Source organism: Talpa europaea, assembly GCF_964194135.1.
Source record: "Talpa europaea genome assembly, chromosome: 2".
NCBI classification, from domain to species: Eukaryota; Metazoa; Chordata; class Mammalia; order Eulipotyphla; family Talpidae; genus Talpa; species Talpa europaea.
In genome coordinates, this window is record NC_140068.1 from 131,717,466 (window position 1) to 131,744,108 (window position 26,643).

At 46.4% G+C, this 26,643-nt stretch overlaps 1 protein-coding gene and 1 pseudogene across 2 annotated transcripts in view; one reads left to right on the forward strand and one right to left on the reverse strand.

Moving 5' to 3' along the window:
- The window catches only part of LOC311167491 (popy Class I histocompatibility antigen, A-1 alpha chain-like), a gene marked incomplete at both ends in the record, with an annotated part of 256,098 nt that extends 243,922 nt beyond the window's left edge, over positions 1-12,176 (reverse strand). Inside the window, 4 exons of the mRNA XM_084228511.1 lie at positions 10,221-10,496; positions 11,068-11,343; positions 11,554-11,823; positions 12,119-12,176. Of these exons, the coding sequence (XP_084084637.1) occupies positions 10,221-10,496; positions 11,068-11,343; positions 11,554-11,823; positions 12,119-12,176 (880 nt within the window). The remainder of the gene's footprint in view (positions 1-10,220; positions 10,497-11,067; positions 11,344-11,553; positions 11,824-12,118) is intronic.
- Positions 1-26,643, forward strand: part of LOC311188340 (class I histocompatibility antigen, Gogo-B*0201 alpha chain-like) — a 677,605-nt pseudogene that overhangs the window by 250,681 nt on the left and 400,281 nt on the right. The gene's annotated exons all lie outside the window — the stretch shown is intronic.

The following is a 26,643-nucleotide window of genomic DNA, read 5'->3' on the forward strand; positions in this document are numbered from 1 at the left end:
GCCATGCCACACAGTTTGGCTGAATGCACATGTGTGGTGGGAGGGCAGAAAAGCCTTAAGCTTTTCCCCCTACTTACCCCACAATCCACCCCCTCAGGGTTTTCTGCCATACAGTCTATATACAAGATTATACAAGTTTCCTTTAACAAACATAAGCACTGCAGCCGTGGCCCACAAAAACAGTATACATCACAATATAACTAAGTTCAATTCTCCTAGGGGTGGAAAGATAAAGAAGTTATTGATACCAGCAATGGGAGATCCCTCCCATCTGGCAATATACACGACAATTTTGTGTCAGAAGATAATATTGTAGCTGGCATCAGTGGTCTTCCAGGTCATGAGTACCACACTCGCTTTGCCAGGGAAAAGGCATCAGAGGGCTCTACATGGAGCAAGAGTGGAGAGCTCATAATAGGCCCCAGAATCATCACAAATGTCTCCTTTAAGATTGTCTTCTGGTCTGCCACCCCAGGGTGGGTAACACGCACCTGTGGCGGCCACTGTGCAGTCACCCATGGTGTTATTTGTAAATTGGCCTCCAGGCCACAACCCCAAGGGGCTATCAGAGCCACCCAGGACATGGGGGGAGCCTTCACAGTCCAGGGCCGTTCCCAGTCCACAGTCTGCCTTGGGTCCATTCCAGTAAGGGCTGGCAATAAAACGTTGCCCTGCTGTCCAAGTCCAGGCTTTAACAAAATATCTGAAGTTTGTATCTGAAATTGGATGGGAGCAGCAGCACTATGCATCAACGCCTCCACTGGAGCCAGGCCGCCCTTCCTTCTCCTCTCATTTAGTGTTTGTAGCATGCCCCACAGATGTCGGCTCCACCCGGCCAGCGACAGAGTGGGGGCAGTAGCTCTCAGCCCTTGCTTTAGCAGGCCGTTATAATGCTCTATAATCCCCACAGCTTTGGGATTATAGGGAGTGTGAAACTTCCATTCAACACCCAAGTCCTTGGCCCACTGCTATACCCGGGCTCCTGTAAAATGAGTCCTTTGGTTGCTCTCTGCTACCAGCAGATGTCCAAGTGCAGCACACAGGTGTGCCAGTGCTGCCAAAACTGCCTTTTGGTCTGCATGTGGAGCAGGATAAGCTGCCAATAACCTGGTAGCAGCGTCCACACAGGTGACCGCATACTGTTGTCCATTGGAGCGAGGTAGTGGTCCAATGATATCAATCCACTAGTGTGTCAGGGGTACCTGCCCCCACAACACCTGGCCTGTGGATGCAAAAGTTCTCCAGGGCTAAGTCCTGGAACACTCTTCCTGAGTAACATGCACATGTAGCTCACAGATCTGGGGCTGGGTCAAAAACCTGCAAGTTCTGAGCAGTCTTTGTAGTACATTTGTCTGTGGCAAATGCTGTGTCTGCTTCAGCTGACCAATCCCACCTGGCCCCCTTACGTATCACTATATACAAGGGTCATAGGAGCTGGGCCATGTGAGGTATAAATGACTGCCAGTAACCCAGCAGGCCCAGAGTCTTGGAGCTGCTTCATTGTGGTAGGAGTGGGGTAAGTTTGCACTTCATCCATTGCAGCATCAGGGTTATCCTTTGTCTTACCTGACCAAACAACCCCCAAGAACTTAACTGACAGTCCAGGCCCCTGCAGTTTGCTTTCGTTGATTGCCCAGCCACATGTTTTCAGGTGTGTCAACAGGAGAGGTAATGCCTTTTCCAAATCTGAAAGAGAATCACTAGTCAATAAAATGTCATCAATGTAATGATATAAATGCACTGAAGGCAGCCTCTCCCACCGGGCCAGATCTGCTGCCATCAGCCCTTGGCACAGAGGAGGACTGTGCAGGTATCCCTGTGGGAGACAGTAAATGTCCATTGCTGGCCTTCCCAAATGAAGGCAAACTGGTCTTGACTCTCTGGAGCTATGTCTATCAAAAAAAAGCATTTGCCAGATTGGCTACAAAATGATACGTGCCTAGCTCATGGCTCAGACAATCCATCAAGTCTGCCACTGAAGGCACTGCAGCATGCAAGGGGGATCTACCTTATTTAACTCACAATAATCTACTGTCATGTGCCAAGAGCCATCAGGCTTCTTCACCGGCCACACTGGTGAATTGTAGGGGCTGTGGGCAGTACGCACAATGCCCACTTTCTCCAATTCTGATATCGTGCCCATAATTTCTTTGTGGCCTCCAAGCAACCGATATTGCTTGGCATTAGTCACTCGCCTAGGGACTGGCAGTTGTATGGGCGGATGCTTAGTGTGTCCTCTCACCACTGCCTTTACCACACGCACTCTAAGGCGAAACTCTCCAGCTGTGGTCTTCAGCCATAAGCCACGTAGTACATCCACCCCCAGGATGTACTCTGGGATGGGCGATACATATACTTTATACTCTTTTTTTTTTTTTAAGATTTATTTATTTATTTATACAAGCACTGGGTACAGTCAGAAGCGCTTGAGGGTGAGAGAATTCACCAGAACCAGGACGGGGAACAAAGCAGGCAGACTGACAAAGTACACTGCTGAGGCGAGCAGTGGGCGAGGCAGGAGAGGTCTGCGCCCTTGTGGGACACTCACCAGCAGCCGGGGATTGAACCAGTGCTGCAGAGGCTGTGGGCAGCTTCGCAGCCCAGTGTTCAACCACTGCGCCACTGGGGAGGCCCATATACTCTATATTCTTTCGGGGGTAATCGCTCAATCCCCAGGGACAGTCTCCCTGCTGTCACCTTGACACTCTGGCCTCCATAGCCATCAATGTAACAAGCAGACCCTCAAAATTTTTCTGGATTTCCATAGAGCAGAGTACATTCTGCCCTTGTATCTACCAAAACTCTTTGCAGGTTAGTTGGGGACAGTGGATGGCAAGCTCCACATGTGGCCTCCTGTCCCTGCCCACCCCCTGTGGACAGGTTCCTTGCCCTCACCCTATTCGAAAGTGATCAGGCCATCGCCTGAGGACAGGGTTGGCAGCAAGTGGTCTTCCAGGCTCAGGGTGCGTGCCTGAGGCCTGAAGCTTCCAGGCTTCCCCTGAGCAGCAGTCCTTCTCATGGGCATGAACCTCTGGGCCTCTTGCAGCTGCTTCTATAATTCTAACAAGTATGCATTGGACTTCACATGTATTTTAGTGCGATCTACACCTGCCCTCACTAAATCTGTCCACATCGGTTACGGGCAACTTTAACAGGTTCTGTAATGCCAAGAGGCTTCCTTGCCCTCCTTGGCATTCCTTTTCATTGTTCAACAACTACCCATATTCCTTTCTGAGTTTGAGAGCACTGGCTCTTGACTTCACCCCAGCTAGCTGTCATTGTTGTGATGTTGTGTAGTTGACGTCCCACATGGGGTACTAGAACTTCCATGAGGGATCCAAATGAGGATGAGGGGGCACGCTATAATACTAAGCTTCTCATCCCTGCTGTGAAACGCTTGTCATCAGGACCACGAGTATTCACATTGAACATGTCTTGCCGAATCCCCAATTCCTGAAGTACCTGTACCAACTTGGCGTATGTCTGCCATCTGCTCACAGTCTCCGGCACGTCTCCCGCATCAGCCCATACTGTCTGTATGGCAGTCATTATCCATTCCAGGAGGATGTGTTTGCCCTGGCCATACTGCCAGCTGTTCTGCAACCTCTGTCGCAAGGATGGATGTAAAGTCACAGAGGCCAGTCTCTCCATCTCTTGTACTGTGCAAATAATCCCACCTACCTCCACATCCCGCAAGTGTAGCAGCCAGGCTGCCAAGGGTTCCCCTGGTTTCTAGTGGAACTGTTTGCCCAAGTCCACCAGTTACACCTGTGTGTTTGGTCGATACGCAGTAAATTCTGTCATTTGTGGTGGTCCAGTGGCCTCACCCCCGGTGTCATGGGCCCCTGTCGCTTCATTTTCTGAGTCACCACTGGGCGGGCCTGGAGACTGGGACCAGCCTCCTCCTCCTCTCCAGAGGAGTCCGGCATCCCCGGAGTCACAGGTTGGTTTGCCATCACCGGTTGATATTCGGGCAAAGGGCCAGCCTCCTTCTCTTCCTCTCCTGAGACAGGGTCTGGCATCTCCGGAATGGTGGGTTGGTTTCTCCGAACATCTTCCTCCAGAATCCTCAAATGTTGTTGTAGTATCCGCATCTCTTCCCGCATCTCATTATGTACTTACTGGATTCTGCATTGCTCTTTCTGCATTCACTCTCACAGAGCTGTGAGAAACACCCATCCCACGGCTCCTGCCACCCCGCGGGTACTGTTTCTACCCAGGGTCTCTTCTATTTTGTACAGAGCCTGTTTTACCTGCAGCAGGGATCCATCCACCTCTGGCCATTCCTGGGGAAGTGCCCACTGGAAGAGGAGGCTGGCCCTCGAGTACCATCTGCTCGTGGTGGCCACCCCGCAATCCTTCCCCAGGTTTCAAAGATTCCATACCTGTCAGTGTTGAGCCATCCTTCTTTGAACCGTCCTGCAGTCTACGCCAAATGTAGCGCACCCATCCCATGCTGGGTAGGTCTATTACTGGTTCCAGCAGCTGTGTAGGTGTCTTCATGCTCTCCGCTGTTCATCTTGCACACTCTCGCACTCTGCCGCGCTCCCCTGCACACCTCCGTCCTCCACATCACTCCACGCCTGGAACTCCTCATTAAAGAAAATGTGACTGGGCCTCCCCGTTGGCGCAGCGGTTGAGTGCTGGGTTGCGAAGCTGCCTACAGCCTCTGAGGCACCGGTTCGATCCCCAGCTGCTCTCCGGCCACTGAAGGAGGGTCCCGTATGGCGCGCAGACCTCTCCTGGCACCCGCTGCTCCCCTCAGCAGTGTACTTTGGTCCTTCTGCCTCCTCTGCTCCCTGCTCTGGCTCTGGTGAATTCTCTCACCCTCCCGCACTTCTGGCTGTACCCAGTGCTTGTATAAATAAATAAACAAATCTTTAAAAAAAAAAAGAAAGAAAGAAAATGTGACTCATTAATTTTTAAAAGTTCTATATTGAGGTTAACTAAAATAGAGCTTTTTGATGTATAGTTTTATGATTACTAATGCTGGTATGGATTTATGGGAGACCACACAAACAAAACAATTCCTTTCTGTTAAATCTTATGTCATACACTCCTTCCCTGCAAAGTTTAAGAGCTGAGCAATTTTCAGTTGCTACCATTTTGTCTGGAAGAAGGTCATACACATGCAATCACTCAATAGACAACCTTTTGAGACAGACTTTTTTCCCCTCTGCATGTTGCCTTTAAGCTACGTCTGGGTTGTTGAGTGCATCAGTAGGTTTTTATATATTTACTATCATGTAGTATTTGGATGGTTTGTATGCATTTTTCATCCATTTCCACATTGAAGGATATCATGTTGTTTCTAAATGTGCACAGTCCTATCACTTCTTATTATTTCCCTGCTCGCCCCTCAATGAAGCCACCAACCTCTCTGTCCTGGGACCTGCACTGGTTTCCTCCATTTCTCTTCCCACCTCTCACCATTTGATGCTGCACAGCAGCCAGACTGAGGTTACCAGAGGGAAGTACCACAGGTGTTTATCTGTTCAGAAGTTCTTGTCACCCAACATCTTACTCAGAGATTCAAACCCTCCCAATATCCTCAGGTCTGAATGACCTGGGTGCACACAGATCCCATCTCCATTGGCCTCTGCTCAGCCCTTAGCCTCCTTGCTTATGTCAGTCACACAGACACATTCCTGCTCAGGCATCTACATGGAGATTGTCCTGTCTGGACTGAACTTCCCTGCACATCACATCCTTGTGAACGTGTCCATCAAACTTCTTCTCAAAGGTCACTTCAGTGAGACCCACACTGACCACGCTGGGAAGAAAACCATCCTGTCGCCTTCCCACATCCCTTACCTTACCAGATACGCGTGGTTTACTGTCTGGTCTGCAGTCACACAGTCCCCAGTCTCCCCTCCCCACTAGGACACACTCTCGACAGGCCACAATTTGTGCATGTTTTTCGTTCATTGAGGTTTCCTAGCTGCATAAGCAGTCAGTCACACATCTGGTGCAACAGTTATCTGTGTCATCAGTGTAGAGCACCTCCCTGTTCTAGAGACAGAGTCTTTACTAATGTGGCACATTACACAGGTGTATTTCTTTCAAAAGGGGTTCCTAGGGTTGTTTTTTTTTTTAAGATTTATTTATACAAGTACTGGGGTACAGGCCAGAGGCACCGGAGGGTGAGAGAATTCACCAGAGACAGAGCAGGGAGCAGAATAGGCAGACAAGACACTGTTGAGGGGAGCAGCAGGTGAGGCAGGAGAGGTCTGCCACACCATGTGGGTTGCTCTCTGGCAGTCCAGGAATCGAACCCGCACTGCAGAGGCTGCAGACAGCTTCATAGGGTGGCACTTAAATCACTGTGCCACTGGGGAGGCCCCCTAGGGTTGTTTTTTTTAAAGATTTGTTTATTTTTGCTTAGAAGAACTGGGGTGTAGGTCAGAAGTGCATGAGTGGGGTTGGTGAGAAGATTCACCAGACACAGAGTGGGCAGCAGAAGAGGCAGATTTACTGAAATACACTGCCAAGGGGAGCAGCAGGTGAAACAGGAGAGGTCAGCTGCACCATCTGTGGGTTAGCTCCCTGGCTGGGGATTGAACTTAGGGTGTAGAGGTAATAGCGCTGAGACTTAACTCCTTGGCCACCAGGGAGGCACAGGTACTGAGGCTTATGGGTCCTATTTTTCAGCCAACTATGAAGGTAACTGACTTCATGAACTGATGGACCTCAATTAGCACCAGCACTGGGGTTACTACATTTAAGGGCAGGGTTACAGGGAGAAGCTGTAGAGAAAAATAGAAATCTATCAGGAACTTATCTAAACCCATCAGGAAATTATCAAACCCTCCTCTCTAGTAATACCAGGACTTTGTTGGAAAAGATGGAAAGAATCCAGAAAAAAGTCCTAAATGAGCCAAAAGTCAGATGAGTCTGGAAATTCATCTCACCAGACTCCTGTGTGCAGGGGACACCCTGGGCCTTGTGGGGACAGTGACAGATGCTCCTGTTGCTGACAGAGACAGGGACCAAGAGGACATGAGGCTTGGTCTCTAAACATCAAGGAGAACAGGCATAAAGAAAAAAAACAAAAACAAAAACAAAAAACCCAAAACCCCAAAGAAACAAAATAGGAATCCATAGAAAGGCTAAACCCTGAGCTGAGCCTGGGCTGACCCGGCCACACAAGCACTCCCTGCCCACACATGACAGCACATGGCCAGGTTGGGTCTGACCCTGTGAGCACAGACCCTGCTGGGGCAGGTGCTCCTGAAAGACAAGTCAAAGGAGCAGAGAGATGACCCCTGAGGAGTGACCACATCAAAGCCCACGATGCACTGAGCACTGACTGGACACAGGCCCTGTCCCCCTTGGCTCCTCACAGCCTCTTCCGCCCCCACCTGCACAGACTCAGCACAGCAAACACGTGATTTTGGAAGGTTTCCCTGCTAGGGACCAGACTCCAGCAAAATGTCATGTCAGGGGTTCCTGAAAGGATGAGACGGCCTCAGCCACCTGTAAGGGGTTTAAACTTAAGGGCTGAGGGGAAGGGGATGAGGTAGTGAGGAGACACTGACACTTGGTGAGGTGCAAGTATCTTCTGCCGAGAGGCTCAGCAGTTTCTTTATTTATACATTTTTTGCAAGCAGTGAGATGACATTATCATGTGCATAGAAACAAAGCAGAAACAATCAGTGCATCTCTTTTTCCATAGGCTTTTGGCCATTATGTGCTCTCAGCAAGAAGGCAACCTTCAAGGTTAATGAAAAACTAAGCCTTACACTAAAACTCATTGTTTCAGCTAAACAATAACCTAAGACAGTAGATATTTGCCAGTACATCCCTAGCAGCTAAAGCCTAAGCAAGAAAAGACTCCTCTTATTCTCATGGTCTTCAGCCGGGGACCGGCTGCTACTCTGCTATCAGAACTTTTTCTACCTAGAAACTCCTTAACTCAAATAACTTTATTTAAAAATTTCCCAAGAAACTTCAAAAGAAGGCAAGAGAAGGACCTACTATAATTATTGTGCTGGATTGCTTGTCAGGCATGTTCAATAAATTGTCTTCCATTGTCAAGTGGGCCAAATTGTTTAATAACTAATTTCTAAACAGATAATTTTCCATGCCGCTTATTTGCAGTATACTGATGCATATAATTTATTGCCTAATGTACTTTTTGGGAAATTTTTCAATTTTTATGACCAAGAACAAAAAATAAAGGGATGTTAAATCTTCAGCCCCACGGTGTGAGGCCCTTTACCTTCAGCCCCATGGTGTGAGGCCCTTTAGCTTCACTGCTTGCCAGTGTCTTACCTGGCTGGGGCAACAAGGCCTTCTGCAGCATCTCCCCCTTTTTTGTTTTTGGCCATCATCTGCATAATTCACATCTCAACACGTATCTGATTGATAGCTCGGAAAAGCAATTTAGTAAACAATGGGAAGAGAATCAAAATAACCATGGTGACAAGCAAAACAACACCCAAGGTAATAAATGATGGGAACCACACCGCCTTCGTGGTATAACCTTGCAAGGAAGCCAGGAAGGAAGCAGCAACTTCCGCAGGGATTGAGGAGGGGACATGAGCTAAACTAATTGCCTTAATATCTTTCTGCAGAGCAGTAAGGTCCAGGGAAACATTGGTGTTATCCCAAACACCCAGTAAACGATTTTTGACATTATTTCAAGAAACAGAAGAAGAGTTATAAACATGTGGAGTGACACAAATCCATTTGTAATCAGAATGACATTTGGTAGTCAAGTGAGTTTTGATGTGTTGAATTTGATTACCAATATGTAAAAGTGATTCCTCGAGAACATTTAAACGAGCCTCAAACTTGTTATCAATAGGGTCTTGGATAATTATTTCCTCTCAAATTTTAGGAATCATTTTTGTTAGCCCACCAACCCATCAGGCAAGCTTACAATAAGTAATTTCAGAACTCAATTATTATTTCAAGAGGGAAATAGTTACTATTCTTGAGGAAAACACAAAGACAACAGCAGACACAAACCAAGCTGCCTCTGCTGGAGCAGGAAAATCATCAAGGAGAGACACAGGTCAGTGTGGGGAGGGGCCTGGAAGGCAGGGCTGGGCCAGTCTCCCCACCTCCTCACATTATCTACTAAGAACAGAGATGCATTCAGATGACTTTTGCAGCAAAGGAAACCAGATGATTGTGAAATTACAAAGTAGGGCTGAGAAGAAATCTTGCATCACTCAGTCCTGACAAGGCAGCTGGCTCACACTGTAGGAAAAGGATCATAAAAAAATGCAAAGAAACACTTAAGTGTCGACATTCTGCATAGTTCACAGCATCCTTAGAATGCCCCTCCCACAGCTTCCCCATAACTTGGTCCCATCCTCTCTGCCCCAGCCCCTCCCACCACAGGCCCCCAGGACCTCACCTTTAGCAGCTGAGAGACACATCAGGGTTCTGGGCACTGTCGCTGCCTGGGGGAGAACAAAACAGAACCTGGTCAGAGCCACAGAGAGATGAGACCACAGGAGGGACTGATGAGGGTGACTCCCCCATGGGTTCCATCGACACTGTCCACAGGGACTCAGGGACCAAGCCCCTGATCCACACTTACCTGCTGCCTAAGTGTAGCTTCCTCCTTGTCCTCCTGTGGAAAGAAGCCACATGTGAGACCAGGGAGGAGTCAGGCTATGAAGTCCTAAAGGAATCCCCATGTCTGAAACATAGGGAAGTTTCCAGAACTGTGACCAGACACTTAGGGAAGGACCAGGAAATATGAAGAAAAGAGATGAGAGGGGACTGGGCCAACTGTCTCCTGGGTCTGCCCTCAGCAGGGACCTTCCCCTCTGCCATTTGCTGGAATCAGGGCCCCAGCATCAGCATTATCAAGGTGAACAATGTGATTCATTTTCAAAAATGCTTTACAAAAGAGGGTTAGCAATCAGCTCCAGACTGGCCAACACAGGCGTGTGGGTGGTACTTCCCATTACAGGTAGGGTAAGTTCTACCTGTGGCCTGAAAGACCCCAGTGGACAAGATCCCCCACTCCCTTCCCTACCTGAGCGCTGCTTCCTCCACATCACAACTGCAGCTCCAGTGAGGATAGCTCCAAGGAGAACCAGGCCAACAATGATGCCCGCAGTGGGGATGGAAGACAGAGGAGGGGGCACTGGAAGGGAAGGGGAGACCCTGAGCCTTAGGCCCCCATCTGATGCTCCTAAAGTCTCCAGAAGAGGTCCTGATGCCCCTCAGCAGACACTGTGCCCATGTTTCCTCCTTACCCCAAGTCAGGACTCGGGGCTCCAGCAGCACCTCATGCTGCACATGGCACGTGTATCTCTGCTCCTCTCCAGAAGGCACCTCCACAGCTGCCCATTTCTGGAAGGATCCGTCCCCCCCAGGCCTGGTCTCCACGAGCTCTGTGCCATGGGTCAGGTCCTCCCCATCTCGCTGCCAGGTCAGGGTGATGTTCGCAGGGTAGAAGCCCAGGGCCCAGCACTTCAGAGTGACCTCCGGGTCAGAGATGCGGTGGTGGGTCACATATATCTTTGGGGCATCTGAGGAGAAGGGTGAGAACTTTCACACTCTGGATTTTCTATCATGGACCCTGAAAAAGCCTCAAGTGACCATCTTCAGAATGGACAGGGCAATGGGTGTGGAAAGGAAGCACAAAATCTAGAAACCAGCCTGGTCTGGGGAGTCTGGGATAATCTCTTATTCCTTCAAAAGTTCTAGAATTAGGGCGACAACTCTGGAAAGGAGGACACAGTTTTCTAAGGAGGAGAGCACAGTCTTTTGCTCCTGACCTTGGCACTCAGAAAAGCAGGAGTCCGATCAGAAAAATGTCCTCAGACCAGTAACAAGACCCTGAGGGAAACACTGATGGTTCCCAAGAGGGCTGTGGGTCAAAAGGATGCCATGAAGGGTAGTTTCAGGGCTGGTCTCCCCTCAGGCTCAGCAGAGACTGGATTCCTTAACTGTTCTGAGGAAAAGTGGGGTCCTCTGGGGAGTCAGGAAACCGGGGGGCTCCTCCTTCCCTGACCAGGGTGGGGGCTGCTGTGACCCTGACTCCACCCTCCCCGCGGTGCCGGCCTGAGGGGGGTGGGGAGACCTCGCGGCCCCTCTTACCTGAGCGCTGCAGCGTCTCCTTCCCGTGCTCCAGGTATCTGCGCAGCGACTCCACGCACAGGCCCTCCAGGTAGTTCCTGACGTGCTCCGCCGCTCCGCTGGCCTCCCACTTGCGCCGGGAGATCTGAGCGGCCGTGTCCGCCGCGGTCCAGGAGCGCAGGTCCGGGTTCAGGGCCAGGTAATCGGCGCCGTCGTAGGCGAACTGACTGTACCCGCGGAGGAGGCGCCCGTCGGGCCCCACGTCGCAGCCAGACATCCTCTGGAGGGTGTGAGAGCCTGTCCCCGCCCGTCACCCCGCGTCACCCCTAGGTCACCCCGCCCGCGCCCGACCCCCCGGAAACCTCGCCAGGGAGCGTCCCGCGGGCTTGTCCCGGGTCGAGGGTCCGGCGGGTCCCCCTGCCTCGGGGGACGCTCGGGCCCGGGGTCTGGGGTCCCCGCCCGCCCGCGGGGGTGGGGTCGTGAGCGCCCCGGGCCCGCCCCGCTCACCGGCCGCGCTCTGGTTGTAGTAGCCGCGCAGGTTGTTCAGGCTGACTCGGAACGTCTGCGCGTTGCCCTTCGCGCTCCGCGTCTCCCCCTCCCAGTACCCCGGGCCCTCCTGCTCCATCCAGGGCGCCCGCGGCTCCATCCTCGGCCCCGCCGCGGCGCTGTCGAACCGCACGAACTGCGTGTCGTCCACGGAGCCCACGGCGATGAAGCGGGGCTCCCCGGGGCCGGGCCGGGACATCGCGGTGAAAAAATACCTCAGGGAGTGGGGGCCTGGGGGCGGGAGGGAGACCCAGGCTGAGTCCCAGGGAGATGGTGAGGGGAGGAGGGCGAGGGGGCTCTTGAGATAGAAATGGGGGCCAGATGAGAAGGCTGGAGATTCAGAGGGACTAGAGGGAGGCAGGAGGCTGGGAAGGGCAGGAAGGGGTCAGGGCAGGGTGGGGTCAAGGGGAACACTGGGTCAGCGATGCGGGAGACATGCCTTTCCAGGGGCCCTGCCCCCCACACACACCCTGGTTCCTCTGGTTCCCCCTCTTCTGTGGCCTTTTCCCTCCAGACCCGCACTCACCTGCCCAGGTCTCTGTCAGGGCCCCTGAGAGCAGCAGCAGGAGGGTTGGGGGCCTCATGACCTGAGCACTTGAGGTCTGGGTAGAATCTGAGTCCAGACTGGTGGGAACAGTGATGCTGATTGGATTCTCTGGAAACCCTCCAGGCAATGGGGAGTGAGAACTGGGGGTGAGTGACCAGTATCCAGGCAGGAGGACCAGACACAGGCTGTGAGAGAGGGAGAAGTGAAACTTGGGGAGATGTGGAATGCCCAACAGTCAACTCCTGCCCCCTGCACAGCCCACAGCGCAGAGACCCTGAGACTCTCACGCGACACCTGGGACTTTGCCGCCCCCTCCTCTCCTGCTCCAAGGCCTTTGTCACACTGTTGCCTCCCAGAGTCCAGGCCAGGAACTGGGGCAGCGATCTCTGCACAGTTTTCAAATTAGCTAGGACCCGCCTATAATTTTTGGAGGTTATAACTCTCAGTATTTATTACATGAGGAATAAAAACAACTTAAAGATATTTTTTATTTAATTTGGAATAATATTAATAACCCAATGTATGTTCAAAGTATCTTAAGGAAATACAGATATTTAATGAAAATAATCAGGGTCATGGGTGGATCTTTTAAGGCTTGTATTTTTGCAATTATTTTTCTTCTCTGTCTCACTAGGAGAATGTTGGTTTGTCATAGTTTCTCCTGCATTTACTCTTTGTTTTGGTTGGCCAATGAAAAATATACAGCGTTTCTGAAATATGTGAAAATAGCATTTTAAGTACCTTTCAGATAATTGTGAGTATTCAACTTTGTTCCACGTCTACAATAAATTGAAACTATACAGGTGGTGGGTTTTCAAATGTTATTTGCAAAGTGAGTGGTAGAATGATATCATTGAATATTTTCTATCCTGTTACATTAACTCCATAGGCCTCTCTTGATTATTTTTTTTAACTTTTTAAATTTATTTATTTATACAAGCACTGGACAGTGTCAGAAGCACAGGAGGGTGAGAGAATTCACCAGAGCCAGAGGGGAGAGCAGAGCAGGCAGACTGACGAAGTACACTGCCTAGGGAAGCAGTGGGCAGGCAGCAGGAGAGGTCTGTGCGCCATGTGGGACCCTCACCCAGTGGCCAGGGATGGAACTGGCGCTGCAGAGGCTGCGGGCAGCTTCTCAACCCAGCGCTCAACTGCTGTGCCACCGGGGAGGCCCGCCTCTCTTGATTATTAATCTTGAACTAATACATCAGATTATAGGATCTTTATGTTAATTATTCTAGAATCAAATATGGAAAATCATACATGTTTTTGGTTCCAAAGAACCTCAAGGAAAAGCAAGTGGCCACTGGAAGTTGTCAAGTTTATAGCGATGGGACACATTTTCCATTATCTGTTTTTCACTTGGAGCTTATACTTTAATTGGGTAGTTAATTACTATCATGTATCAACTGTCAGTTGATTTTCTTTTTTAAAAAAATCTTTATTTATTTATGCATTCAAGAACTGGGGTACAGGCCAGAGGTGCATGGGGTGAGGGGATTCACCAGAGACAGTGTGGGGAGCAGAACAGGCAGACTGACTGAAATACACTGCTGAGGGGAGCAGCAGGCAAGACAGGAGAGGTCTGCTGTGCCATGTGGGTAGCTCCCTGGCCAGGAATCTAACAATGCTGCAGAGGCTGCAGGTAGCTTCACAGTGCTGTGGGTAGCTCCCTGTCCAGGAATCTAACAATGCTGCAGAGGCTGCAGATAGCTTCACAGTGCTGTGTTTACCTCCTTCTGCCACCAGGGAGGCCCTCAGTTGATATTTTTAAAGGGACAGCTCACATTCATTTTCTAGAAAGTATGTACAGATTGCTAAATCTAAATGATGATAGTTTTTGTCATTCATCTCTTCAAGTAAGGATGGTAGTATCCTCCACCTCCTCCCACCCAAAAAAAATGGTCTAATTCACTTCATACAAATTGGTTTCCTTGGGACATAGCACTTTGGATTGTGGCAGAAGTGACCTACATGTGCTCTGTGTCATAAGAAACTGGGTTTACAGTGTCTCCAGATTCTTTCTCTCAGGCTTGAGGAGATGCTCCCTGCTTTCCTGAGCCTCCCTTGCCAGGACCCCACAGCTCTTCACACTGGGCATGGTGGTCTCTGTCCACATCCCTGCTTCCTCCCTCCTGCTCCCTCCTGTGCAGCCCTTCTCCTCTGGGCTCAGGTGCTGGCCCTGCCTGTGGAAGGTCGACAATGAGGGGTGATCTCCAAACTTGTGGCCTCATTTAAATACATTTCTGTTTCTCATTGTTAACAACAGCTGACAGTGTTTTTTACTCCCTCCGGGTCTGAAAATACTTTGTTTGCAACATTTTGTATTTTTTTAGTGAACACAGATTATATCCTAAGGACTGTACTATAGATGTGTGCACACATGCACACATACACACACACACACATCATAGGCAGAATAAAGCAGGTCTCCCTAAGTTGAGAAAGGAATGGCGTTTGTTGACTGTCAGGCTCAGGGCCCAGCTGAAGGGCTGGTCTCCATGTCTGCTCTGGGAGGGGACCTCACAGCCCTTCCTCCTCCTCAGGACACTGCTCTCTGTATGGCCCACACAGGGCCTCGCTCTTCTCTTCTGGGTGTGGCCATTGATTACTGTATTGTAAATTCTAATGCTTTTAAGAAGAGGGTTTTGTATCTCATATATATCTCACTTTTTTAGCTGTTTTCAGCGGGAAGCTGTGTCCATCTATCCAGCCCACCTTGGTCAGGTGGAAATTCTAAGGCAAAATCATGCAGGAAGATGGTGGGTCCGAGAGTAGAGGGTCAGAGCCTGAGAACAAGACTGAGGGGGATCTGCCAAGTGTTTCATAGTGTCAGGGATTGTGGTATAATTAATTTTTGATAAATGATTTTGATAATAACTAATATTTGTTATTCACCCACACACAGAGGATTCATAAATACTCAAGAACATAAACAAATACATAAGTCACGTCATCCTCAGTCAACCAAATCTTCTCTTCTCTGAACCCACTGCAGTTAGCAACTCCTCATTTTTCTTCCCAAAATGCCTATGCAGGCATTAATGTGAGTGTTGGGCCTGTGAAAGAGCTTGGGCCACAGGCCAGGAGTAAATATTTGCAAAATATGACTCTAATATAATACAATTTTTAGAATACACATGGAACCCTTAGAATTCAACAAGGAGCACAAAACTTTAAAATTGAGCAAAACGCTGAACAGTTTGCAAGGAAGCTACATTGATGGCAACTAGGCATATGAACAGAAACTCAACATCATATGCTGAAAGATATATATAAATGCAAGTGCATATTAAAGCAACAAGGACACGCAATACACACCTATTTTATGGCTTAAATCCAAATCCTAGTACAGCAGCCCCCCTTTGTCCATGTGGGATATATTCCAAGACCCCCGTGGATACCAGAACCACCAATAGTATGGAGCCCTCTATACACAAAGATTTCGCTGCACATACATACAAATGATAAGTTTACTCTATAAATTAGGCACAGTGTGATTAGAAATAATTTTTAAAAAGTAAGTCAAAATCTCAACAATATACTGTAATAAAAGTGATGTGACTGTGAACTCTAAATATCTTATTATGAAAAAAATTTGTACCTAGGTTAATTTCAGGAAGCTGAATTCTTGGAAAATGAAACCTTAGATAAGTGGGAACACTGTGCACAAGGTGCTGACCAGAATGGGGAGCAACAGGAACCCCTAGTCACTGCCAGAGGAAATACAAAAATCACACAGTCACTAAGGAAGAGATTTGGCAATTTCAAATTCTTATTAAATGAAACACAGATTAACCGTAAAACCTGCTGATCATTCTCCCAGGTATTTACCCAACTCACTTGAAAACTTTTGTTTATACAAAACCTGAACACAAATGTTTATAGCAGAGCACCCCTGTAGGGTAAGGTAAAAAGGTTATCAGATCTTTGAGTGTGGAACCTAGACTGCATGGAACTGGGAAAGGGCTGCTCCCACAGCCAGAGGGGAGCTGAAAATCCCCCACAAACCAGGCTCTGTCTGGCCCCCAGTCAGAACCCAGAGGGGGATCCAGCCACTACTGGGGCAGACCTTGGGCACAGGGAAGTGGCCTCCTGACTCGCCATTTTAGAACAGGTATCTTTGCATCCGGAACCCACCTAGACTGCCTGTAACTGGAAAGGGCTGCCCCCACAGCCAGAGGTGAGCTGAAAAGCCCCCACAAGCCAGGCCCAGTCTGGCTGCCAGTTGGAGCCCAGAGGGAGATCCAGCGATTCGGAGCTCAGTGGGCAATCCAGCCATGGCCAGGGCAATCTGTGGGATCACAAGACCAACCTCTGGAATTAAACAAATACAGAAGGGGAGATTGTCTGTGACAGCAACTACTAACATATTCATAGTACCACTGCCCTACTGGACTTCTGGCATAACAGTTTTTGACTCGATTGGACCACCAGTTTCTGACATTCCAGAAAGAGCACACCAAAAAGATGCCAGCCAGTACCAGCAACACAGTGTCACAATGCATAGGACAAATTAGAAAACAAACAGCAGGGAGAAGAAAAACTACAAGCAATCAAGCAACTCCTCAAGGAAAAGACACACCACAAAAAGAAAATCACCCACCAGATTGCAACAATAGTGACTTGGAAGAACGTCTGAGCCTTCCAGTTAGAGAATTTAAAATTGCCATGATTAAAAAACTGAAAGTAGTCATAAAGGAAAACAATGATAAGGGAAAAATAATCAATGATCAGAAGAATGAAACTGAGTCCCTAAAGAGGGAAGTGAAAGAAATGCTGGAGATCAAAGGATTAAGGGAGAAGCCAAAAAACTCTGGGAAAAGCAGTGAAAGCAGAATAGAGGAAATGGAAAAACGAATAAGTACTCTTGAAGACACAGAAATAAAAAGAACCAAAACAGAAAAGGACAGAGAAGTACAAAGGAAAAAGAATGAAGAAAGACTTTGGGAGCTATCAGATTCCATGAGGAAAGGAAATATAAGAGCTATAGGAATCCCAGAAGGAGAGGAGAGAGAAGTAGGAACAGAGAAAATATTCAAAGAAATAATTGAAGAGAACTTCCCTAACATGAAGAAGGAGCTGAAAATAGACATACAAGAAGCAAGAAGAACTCCAAACTTCCATGATGAAAGAGAAAATACAGCAAGACACATAATAGTAAAGCTCCCAAGAGTCTAAGACAAGGACAAAATAATGATGCTGACAAGAGGGAAGAAACAGATAACATACAAAGGAAAACCAATCAGGCTGACATCAGACTTCTCTGAAGAAACACTATGGGCAAGGAGAGAGTGGAGGGACACAGTCAACAGACTCCAAGACAACAAATGCCAACCAAGAATACTCCATCCCACAAAGCTTTCATTCCTCTATGAAGAAAGAATAGGGACCTTCCCAGACAAACAGAAACTCTGGAATTTCATTACAACTAAACCCCCACTCCAAAAAATACTAAAAGGACTCCTAAAGCGAGAACCAACAGAGGGATGAATAAGAATGAAATAAGACCAAAAAATTAATTAAAAATAAATAAATAAATAATACCAGAGAAAAGACAACAAAATGGCAAATACAGCTGCTAACATATCAATATTAATTCTAAATGTAAATGGACTAAATTCTTCAATAAAAAAGACACAGAGTCGAGGGTGGATTAAGAAAAAAAGCCCAACTTTTTGTTGCCTCCAGAAAACACATTTAAAAATAGACTGAAAGTAAAAGGATGGAAAACAATCCTACAAGCAAATGGACCAAAAAAGAAGGCAGGAACAGCTATGCTTATATCAGATAAAACAGATTTCAAACTCATAAAGGTAAAAAGAGACCCAGACAGTCACCACATTATGATCAAGGGGACAATACTTCAGGAAGAAATAACACTTATTAACATATACTCACCAAATGAAGAAGCACCAAAATATATCAGAAAACTATTTTCATCTCTGAAAACAGACATCAGAGAAAACGCATATGTAGTAGGAGACTTCAACACACCACTATCAACAATGGATAGATCAACGAGACAAAAAAATAAGTAAGGACACTAAAGCTCTAAATAAGGGTCTAGACCTCATGGATTAACAGACATCTATAGAACACTACAGCCAAAAAATATGAACACAAATTTTTCTCAAGCGCACATATATTGTTCTCCAGGATTGATCACATACTGGGGCACAAGCCAAACATCAACAGATACACCAAGACTGAAATTATACCAACCATCTTCTATGACCATGAAGGCATCAAACTAGAAATAAACCATAAAAAGAAGGCAAGGAACCCTCCTACCTCATGGAGATTGAAACCCAAACTACTGGAAGACCACTGGACTAATGAGATCAAAGAAGAAATTAAAAAATACTTTGAGTTGAATGACAAGGAGGACACCAATTTCCTAAACGTATGGGATGCAGCAAAAGCAGTAATAAGAGGAAAATATATAGCAATACAGGCTCACATCAAGAAACAAGAAAGAACTCAACAAAACAACCTAATCTCACATCTCAAAGAACTAGAAAAAGAACAACAACAACAAAAACCCTAAAACCAGTAGAAGAAAAGAAATAATAAAAATCAAAGCAGAAATAAATGAAATAGAAACTAAAAAAAAAAAAAATCCAAAAGATAAATGAAACCAAAAGTTGGTTCTTCAAAAAATAAATAAAATATGGGCCTCCCCGGTGGCGCAGCGGTTGAGCGCTGGGTTGCGAAGCTGCCCGCGGCCTCTGCGGCGCCAGTTCGATCCCTGGCTGCTCCCCGGTCACCGGAGGAGGGTCCCACATGGCGCGCAGACCTCTCCTGCCGCCCGCTGCTCCCCTCAGCAGTGTACTTCGGTCCTTCTGCCTGCTCTGCTCCCCGTTCTGGCTCTGGTGAATTCTCTCACCCTCCCGTGCTTCTGACTGTACCCAGTGCATGTGTAAACAGAACAAACAAATAAATAAAATAAAACATGCCTCTATAAAAAAATAAATAAATAAATAAATAAATAAATAAAATAGACAAACCCCTTGCCAGCCTCGTAAAGGAAACATGGGAGAAAGCACAGATAAATAGGATCACAAATGAAAGAGGAGTTTCACAGCAGAAACAGCAGAAATCAAAAGAATAATCAGAAATTACTGTGAACAGTTATATGCAAACAAGCTCAACAATCTAGTAGAGATGGACAAATTCCTACAACTCTACAATCACCCAAAGCTAGATAAAGAAGAAATAGAACACCTAAATGACCAATTACAAGCAGTGAAATTGAAGTGGTAATCAAAACCCCCCCAAAAAACAAAAGCCCAGGACCAGGTGGATTTATAAATGAATTCAAGCAAACATTTAGAAAAGAATTAGTGCCTATCCATCATAAACTCTTTCAAAAAATTGAAAAGGAAAGGATAATACCAAACACATTCTATGAAGCCAACATTACACTAATACCAAAACCCAACAAGAACAACACAAAAAAAGAAAACCACAGGCCAATCCCTCTAATGAACATGCATGCAAAAATCCTCAATAAAATTTTAGCTACCAGAATCCAACACAACCAAGTAGGATTTATTCCAGGGACACAAGGATGGTTCAACATCCAAAAATCAATCAATTTAATCCAACACATTGAAAAGAAAATATAAAAGAAATATAAAAATCATATGATAATATCAATAGATGCTGAGAAAGCTTTTGACAAAGTACAACACCCATTTATGATAAAGGCCCTTGAAATTCTTGGGATTCAAAGAACATACCTCAACATCATAAAGGCCATATATGACAAGCCCATAGCCAATATCATTCTCAATGGTGATAAGATGAAAGCATTTTCATTAAGATCTGAAACAAGACAAGGATGTCCACTATCACCACTGCTTTTCAATATAATACTGGAAGTCCTAGCCAGAGCAATAAGACAAGAGAAAGACATACAAAGAATCCAAATAGGGAAGGAAGAAGTCAAACTATCACTATTCACAGATGATATGATAATATTCATAGAGAACCCCAAAAACTCCACAGAAAAAATAATTAAACTAATTAATCAGTTTAGTAAAGTAGCAGGATACAAAATCAACACACAAAAATCAGTAGTCTTCCTATACACAAACAATAAATGTGAAGAAGAAGAAATCAAGAAAACCATCCCTTTTATTATGAAACAAAAAAAATCAAATACTTGGGAATAACCCTAAAAAAAGAGGTACATGTCCTATACAATGAAAACTATAAAACACTGTTAAAAGAAATAGAAGACACAAAGAAATGGAAAGACATCCCCTGCTCATGGGTCAGAAGAATTAACATTATCAAAATGGCCATCCTACCAAAAGCAATATACAGATTCAATTCTACTCCAATAAAAATTTCAATGTCATTCTTCAAAGAAATAGAACAAATATTTATGAAATTCATATGGAGCCACCAAAAACCCTGAATAGCCAAAGCTCTCCTGAAAAAAAAAAGAAGTGAATGGAGGCATTACACTCCCAGACTTCAAACTATACTACAAAGCCATAATAATCAAAACTACATGGTTTTGGAACAAGAACAGACACACGGACCAATGGATCTGAATAGAAAATCCAGAAATCAACCCACAGATTTACGGCCAACTAATCTTTGACAAAGGAGCAAAGAATATGCAATGGAGCAAAGAAAGTTTGTTCAATAAACGGTGCTGGGAAAACTGGGTTGCTACTTGCAAAAGAATGAAGCTTGACTACTACCTCACACTATGCACAAAAACCAACTCAAAATGAATTAAAGAACTAGACATAAGACCTGAAACAATAAAATATATAGAAAGAAATATAGGCGAAATACTACATGACATACACCTCAGCAAAATCTTTAACAACTCATCACCCAAAGCAGTCATAGTGAAGGCAAAGATAAACATCTGGGACTACATCAAATTAAAGAGCTTCTGTACAGCAAAAGAGACAGTAATCAAAACAAATATATACCCCACCGACTGGGTGAAAATTTTTGCACACACTAATGATAAAGGACAGATCACAAAAATCTACAAAGAGCTGAAGAGACTCAACAAAAACAAAGTTAATAATCCAGTCAAAAAATGGGCAAAAGAGCTCTAAAGGAACTTCTCCAAAGAGGAAATGCAAAAGGCCAATAGGCATATGAAAAAATGTTCAGCATCACTTATAATCAGGGAAATGCAAATCAAAACTACAATGAGACAAAATCTTACACCAGTGAGAATGACATATATTAAAAAAAAAACTAACTACAACAAATGTTGGCAAGGATGTGGAGAAAAAGGAACTCTCCTGCACTGTGTGGAGATTCCTTAACCTGCTAAAGATGGAGCTTCCATATGATCCACCAATTCCTCCTAGGTATTTACCCAAAGGACACAGAGTCATTAATTCAAAAGGGTACCTGCACCCCTATGTTTATAGAAGCACTATTTACAATAGCTAAGCTATGGAAACAACCCAAATGCCCAAAAATAGATGACTGGATCAAGAAGATATGGTACATATATACAATGGAATATTACTCAGCAGTCAAAAAGATAAACTCATGCAATTTGCAGCAACATGGATAAAGCAGGAAGGGATCATACTCAGAAAAATAAGCCAGAACAAAAAAGAAAAATATTGGATGGTCTCACTCATAGCAGGAATTTAGAAAACCTAAATAAAGGACTGGGAACAAGACTAGTTAAAGTAAAAATCAAAATCAACAAGCAACTATAAACCAGAGACACACTAGGGGAAGGAGGGGTAAGGGAGGAGAGATTAGAGTCAAAATAAGGGGAGTGGGAATTGTATGGGGAATATAACCAAGTGAAAATGCATGCATTGTACAAAAATGAAAAATGATGTGAAAAATATATAAAATAAAATAAAATAATTAAAAAGTGATGCATTCTTTTACCAGGTTATATGAACTTTATGTTAATTATTTCTAGAATCAAATTTTGAAACTTATGCATGTTTTACATTCCAAAGATCCCCAAGAAAAGTGTGGCTACTGGACATTGTCAAGTTTACAGCGATGTGTCACAATTTTTCACTATATGATTTTTCACTTGGAGCTTGTACTTTATCAAGGCAGTTAATTACTAGCATTTATCAACTGTCAGTAGATTTTCTTAAAGGGACAGCTCACATTCATTTTCTAGAAAATGTGTACAGGTTAACCAAATCTAAATAATGATAGCTTTTGTCATTCATCTCTTCAAGTGAAAACGGTAGTACCCTCCCCCTGCAAAAAAAAAGAAAAGGTCTATTTCACCTCATACAAATTACTTTTCTTGGGACATAGTACATTGGATTGTGGCAGAAGTGACTTATATGTGCTCTATGTCATCAGAAACTGGGTTTACTATGTCTCCAGATTCTTTCTCTCAGGCTTGAGGAGATGCTCCCTGCTTTCCTGAGCCTCCCTAGCCAGGACCCCACAGCTCTTCACACTGGACAGGGTGGTCTCTGTCCATATCTCTGCTTCCTCCCTCCTGCTCCCTCCTGTGCAGCCCTTCTCCTCTGGGCTCAGGTGCTGGCCCTGCCTGTGGAAGGTTGACAATGAGGGGTCATCTCCAAACTTGAGGCCTCATTTCAATGCTTTTCTGTTTCTCATTGTTAACAACACCTGGCAATGTTTTTTACTCCCTCCTGGTCTGAAAATGCTTTGTTTGTAATATTTTGTATTTTTGTAGTGAACACAGATTAAATCCTAAAAACTCTCTCTCTCTCTCTCTCTCTCTCTCTCTCTCTCTGTATATATAATATATGTGTGTGTGTGCATGCACACATCATAGGCAAAATAAAGCAGGTGTCCCTAAATTTTGAAAGGGATGGCGGGTGGTCCTTGTCAGTCTCAGCGAGCGCAGAGCTGAAGGGCTGGGCTCTGTGACTGCTCTGGGTGGGGCCCTTACAGCCCTTCCTCCCCTCCTCAAGATGCTGTTCTCTGTGGGGCCCACATAGGGTCTCCCCCTTCTCTACTGGGTGTGGGCATTCATTACTGTATTGTTAGTTCTAATGCCTTTAAGAAGATGGTTTTGTGTCTCACACAAATCTGACATTTTTAGCTCTTTTCAGTGGGAAGGTGTGTCCATCCACCAAGCTCACCCTTGTCAGGTGGAAATTCTAAGGCAAAATCATTCAGTGACAAGAGGGCGGGTCCCAGAGTAGAGGCTCAGAGCCTGAGAACACGTGACTGAGGGGGATCTGCCAAGTGTTTGATAGTGTTAGCGATTGTTGTGTAATTTATTTTTGATAATAAATTATTTTGATAATAACTGATATTTGTTATTCACTCACACACAGAGGATTCATAAATACTCAAGAACATACACAAATCCATAAGTCACATCCTCAGTCAACCAAGTCTCTACTCTGAACCCACTGCAGGCAGCAACTTCTCCTTTCTCTTCCCAGAAAAGCCTGTGTATACACTGATGTGAGTGTTAGGTCTGTAAAAGAGCTTGGGCCACAGGCCAGGAGAAAATATTTGCAAAATATGACTCTGATATAATACGTGCTTTAGAATATGCATGGAGCCCTTAAAATTCAACAAGGAACAGATAACTGCTTAAAATTGAGCAAAACTCTGAACAGTTTCCAAGGAAGCTATAGTGATGGCAACACTATATCAACAGAAACGCAACATCATATGTTGAAAGACATATATAAATGCAAGTGCCTATTGAAGCATCAAGGACACGAAATACACACCTATATTATGACCTAAATCCAAATCTCGTACAGCAGCCCCCCTTTATCCACATGGGATGTATTACAAGACCCCCAGTGGATACCAGAACCACCAATATTATGGAGCCCTCTATACACAAAAATTTCCCAGCACATACATACATATATCCATATGGTACATTTCCTATATAAATTAGGCACCATGTGATTAATAACAATAACTTCAAAACAGGACAATCAAAATCACAACAGCGTACTGTAATAAAAGTTGTGTGACTGTGATCTCTAAGTATCTTATGATGAAAAAATTTTGAGCCTAGGATAATTTTGGGAAACTGAAGCTTTGGAAAGGGAAACCTTAGATAAGGGGGAACAGTGTGCATGAGGTGCTGACCAGGATGGGAAGCAACAGGGACCCCTATTCACTGCCAGAGGAAATGCAAAATCACACAATCACTAAAGAAGAGATTTGGCAATTTCAAATTCTTATTAAGCACAACACAGATTTACCCTAAACCTGCTGATCACTCTCCTGGGTATTTACCCAACTCACTTGAAAACTTTTGTTTACACAAAACCTGCACACAAATGTTTACAGCAGAGCACCCCTTAAGTGTGGGCTCCACATGGTGACACCTTCCAATGACTGCTGTGTGGAAAGGGACACAGGAAAGAAAGAACCCCCCAGGGAGGAAGTGGAGACCTGACCTCAGCCAGGGGGGGAAGGTGACATCACCAGTGAGGAGCAGGTGCAGGTGACTCTCCAGGTCTCTGTGCAGAGAATGACCCTTCATGTTTGTTTTTTTTCCCAACCCCATCACCCTAGGCAACCAAACTCAACTTGAGGGCCCTTCTACAACATTTAGGGGAGTAATGCTCCCCTAAATGTCAAGACCATCAAAACCAGGGAGAGTCTGAGAGACTGACTCTGCCAGAGGAGTCTCAGGAGACGCGACTGGGACTTAATGTGGTATCAGGATGGAAGCCTGGAGAAGCCAAAAGAAATACTAACGACACCCAAGTCAGGTATGGGGATTATTCATTGTTCCATTGGCTGTACAGATAAGACAGAGATATACATGTTAATAGAGAAAAGTGGTGTGAGATATACAGGAATCTTGTACCAATTTTTATATAAATTAAATTATTTAAAATAAAAACATTAAAACGTAGCCTTCAGGAAAGGCACAGGGAGTGGAAGGGAAAAGCATCTGCTTTGCAGTCTCCAGGGTGTGGTCATCAAGGGGCTGCAGAGAGAGGCTGTGAGGAGAGAAGATGGTGCCTCAGACCCAGGCAGCTCCAGAGCCTCCTCTCCTCTCCCCCACTCCCCCCACCCCAGCCTGGTGCCAGGGCTGCTCACAGGGCAGCTCACCCCCTCCCCCAGGGATGCTCAGCCCCAGCTCACCCTCTCAGCCTGAGTCACACACACCCAGCCTCTCCCCTGGCTGCCAGACTAGGACAGCGCCGCAGCGCCCCCGTGTGGCCACGAGGCTGAGGACAGAGGGCGAGAACCCTTGATCTCCCAGGTTCTCAGGGTCTCCCAGAAGGAAAGAGCTGCGCACACAAGGGTGAGGCCCATACAGCTTCAGATTCTGTGTCTGACCTGTTTCCTAATACACGCTGGCATGATGGCCCCTGTCCACTAATCACCACAGACTTTGGTTCAGGCAGGAGCAGATCCCCAGGCCATAACAGCTGGATAACGAGCAGGGTGGGCCCCACAGCATGCCAGGTGCCCTCAGTCTCCTGGGATGACACCTTGACCCAGAGTCCCTGTCACTTGTTCCAGCTGCTGACTCCAGGGATGGAGGCTCCTTCTCCAGGGAATCAACACTAATCCCTCATCCCCAGGATGGGCTGGAAGAGGGGCAGGAGGAGAGACCCCCTGGGTCATGGGCTGGCAAGAGGGGAGGCTCCTGGAGGAGTATGGAGAGGGAGGAAATAGGGGCTTTAGGGGAGGGAGGCCAATAGGAGCAGAGGGGGAGGAGCCAGAAGGCGGGGGGCAGAGATGGGTCAGCTTAGTGGACTCTGGGCAGGGGGGATGGTCTGTGTGGGAGAGGCCCAGGGGCTCTGGCTGGGGCTGGGATAGTCTGTTTTCAGTTGGGCTGTGACCACACAGAGGTGGCTCTGTGATCAGCTGGGAAAATGTACTTAAGTGTAAGGCCTTCTCCAGGCAGAGACATAAGGTATAATTCAAACACACAGGGAAGAAAGGGAAAAGAAGATAGAGGGGGTCACCTAGGGGCCTCCTCTTCCAGAGCAAAGTGCCCTTTGCTGGGGTGACAGGGAAAAGCAAGGAGCCCAGAGGCGGGGAGCACAAGGCCTGTGCCTCCTGCTGGGGGCAGCCCTGGGCCCTGACCCCAGATTCCAGAGCCCCTCCCTGTGCTGGAACCTCACAACCCAGTCTGAGTCCATCTCAGCTCACAGCCCTCAGCCCCTGGACACCGTCCAGGCACCAGGAGCCCCTGCACCAGGAGGAGTGGCCCAGGCCTTGGACTCCTTGTTCTGGAGCACAGAGGCAGGAGGTAGGAGGAGCCTGGAGTCTGAGGAGGCCACAAGGAGATCACCCAGAAGGGGCCATGACTGCTGACTCACTTCTCCCTTAAAGGGAAAGTATCTCCCCATCCCCATGCTCCAGGGCAAGTGCCCAGGGTGAGACCACCCAGCCTTTGAAGCCTGGAGAGTGGCCCCTTCTCCCCTCTCCATACCTAGGAGCCAGAGCCTGGTGTCCTCTTCTCTTTGTCCCCTTCCTGGGCCTAAGAGATGCCCTCAGGACTCCTGACTCTTAAGTTAAAGGCCTGGTGATACTGGACACATCAACTTTTGATC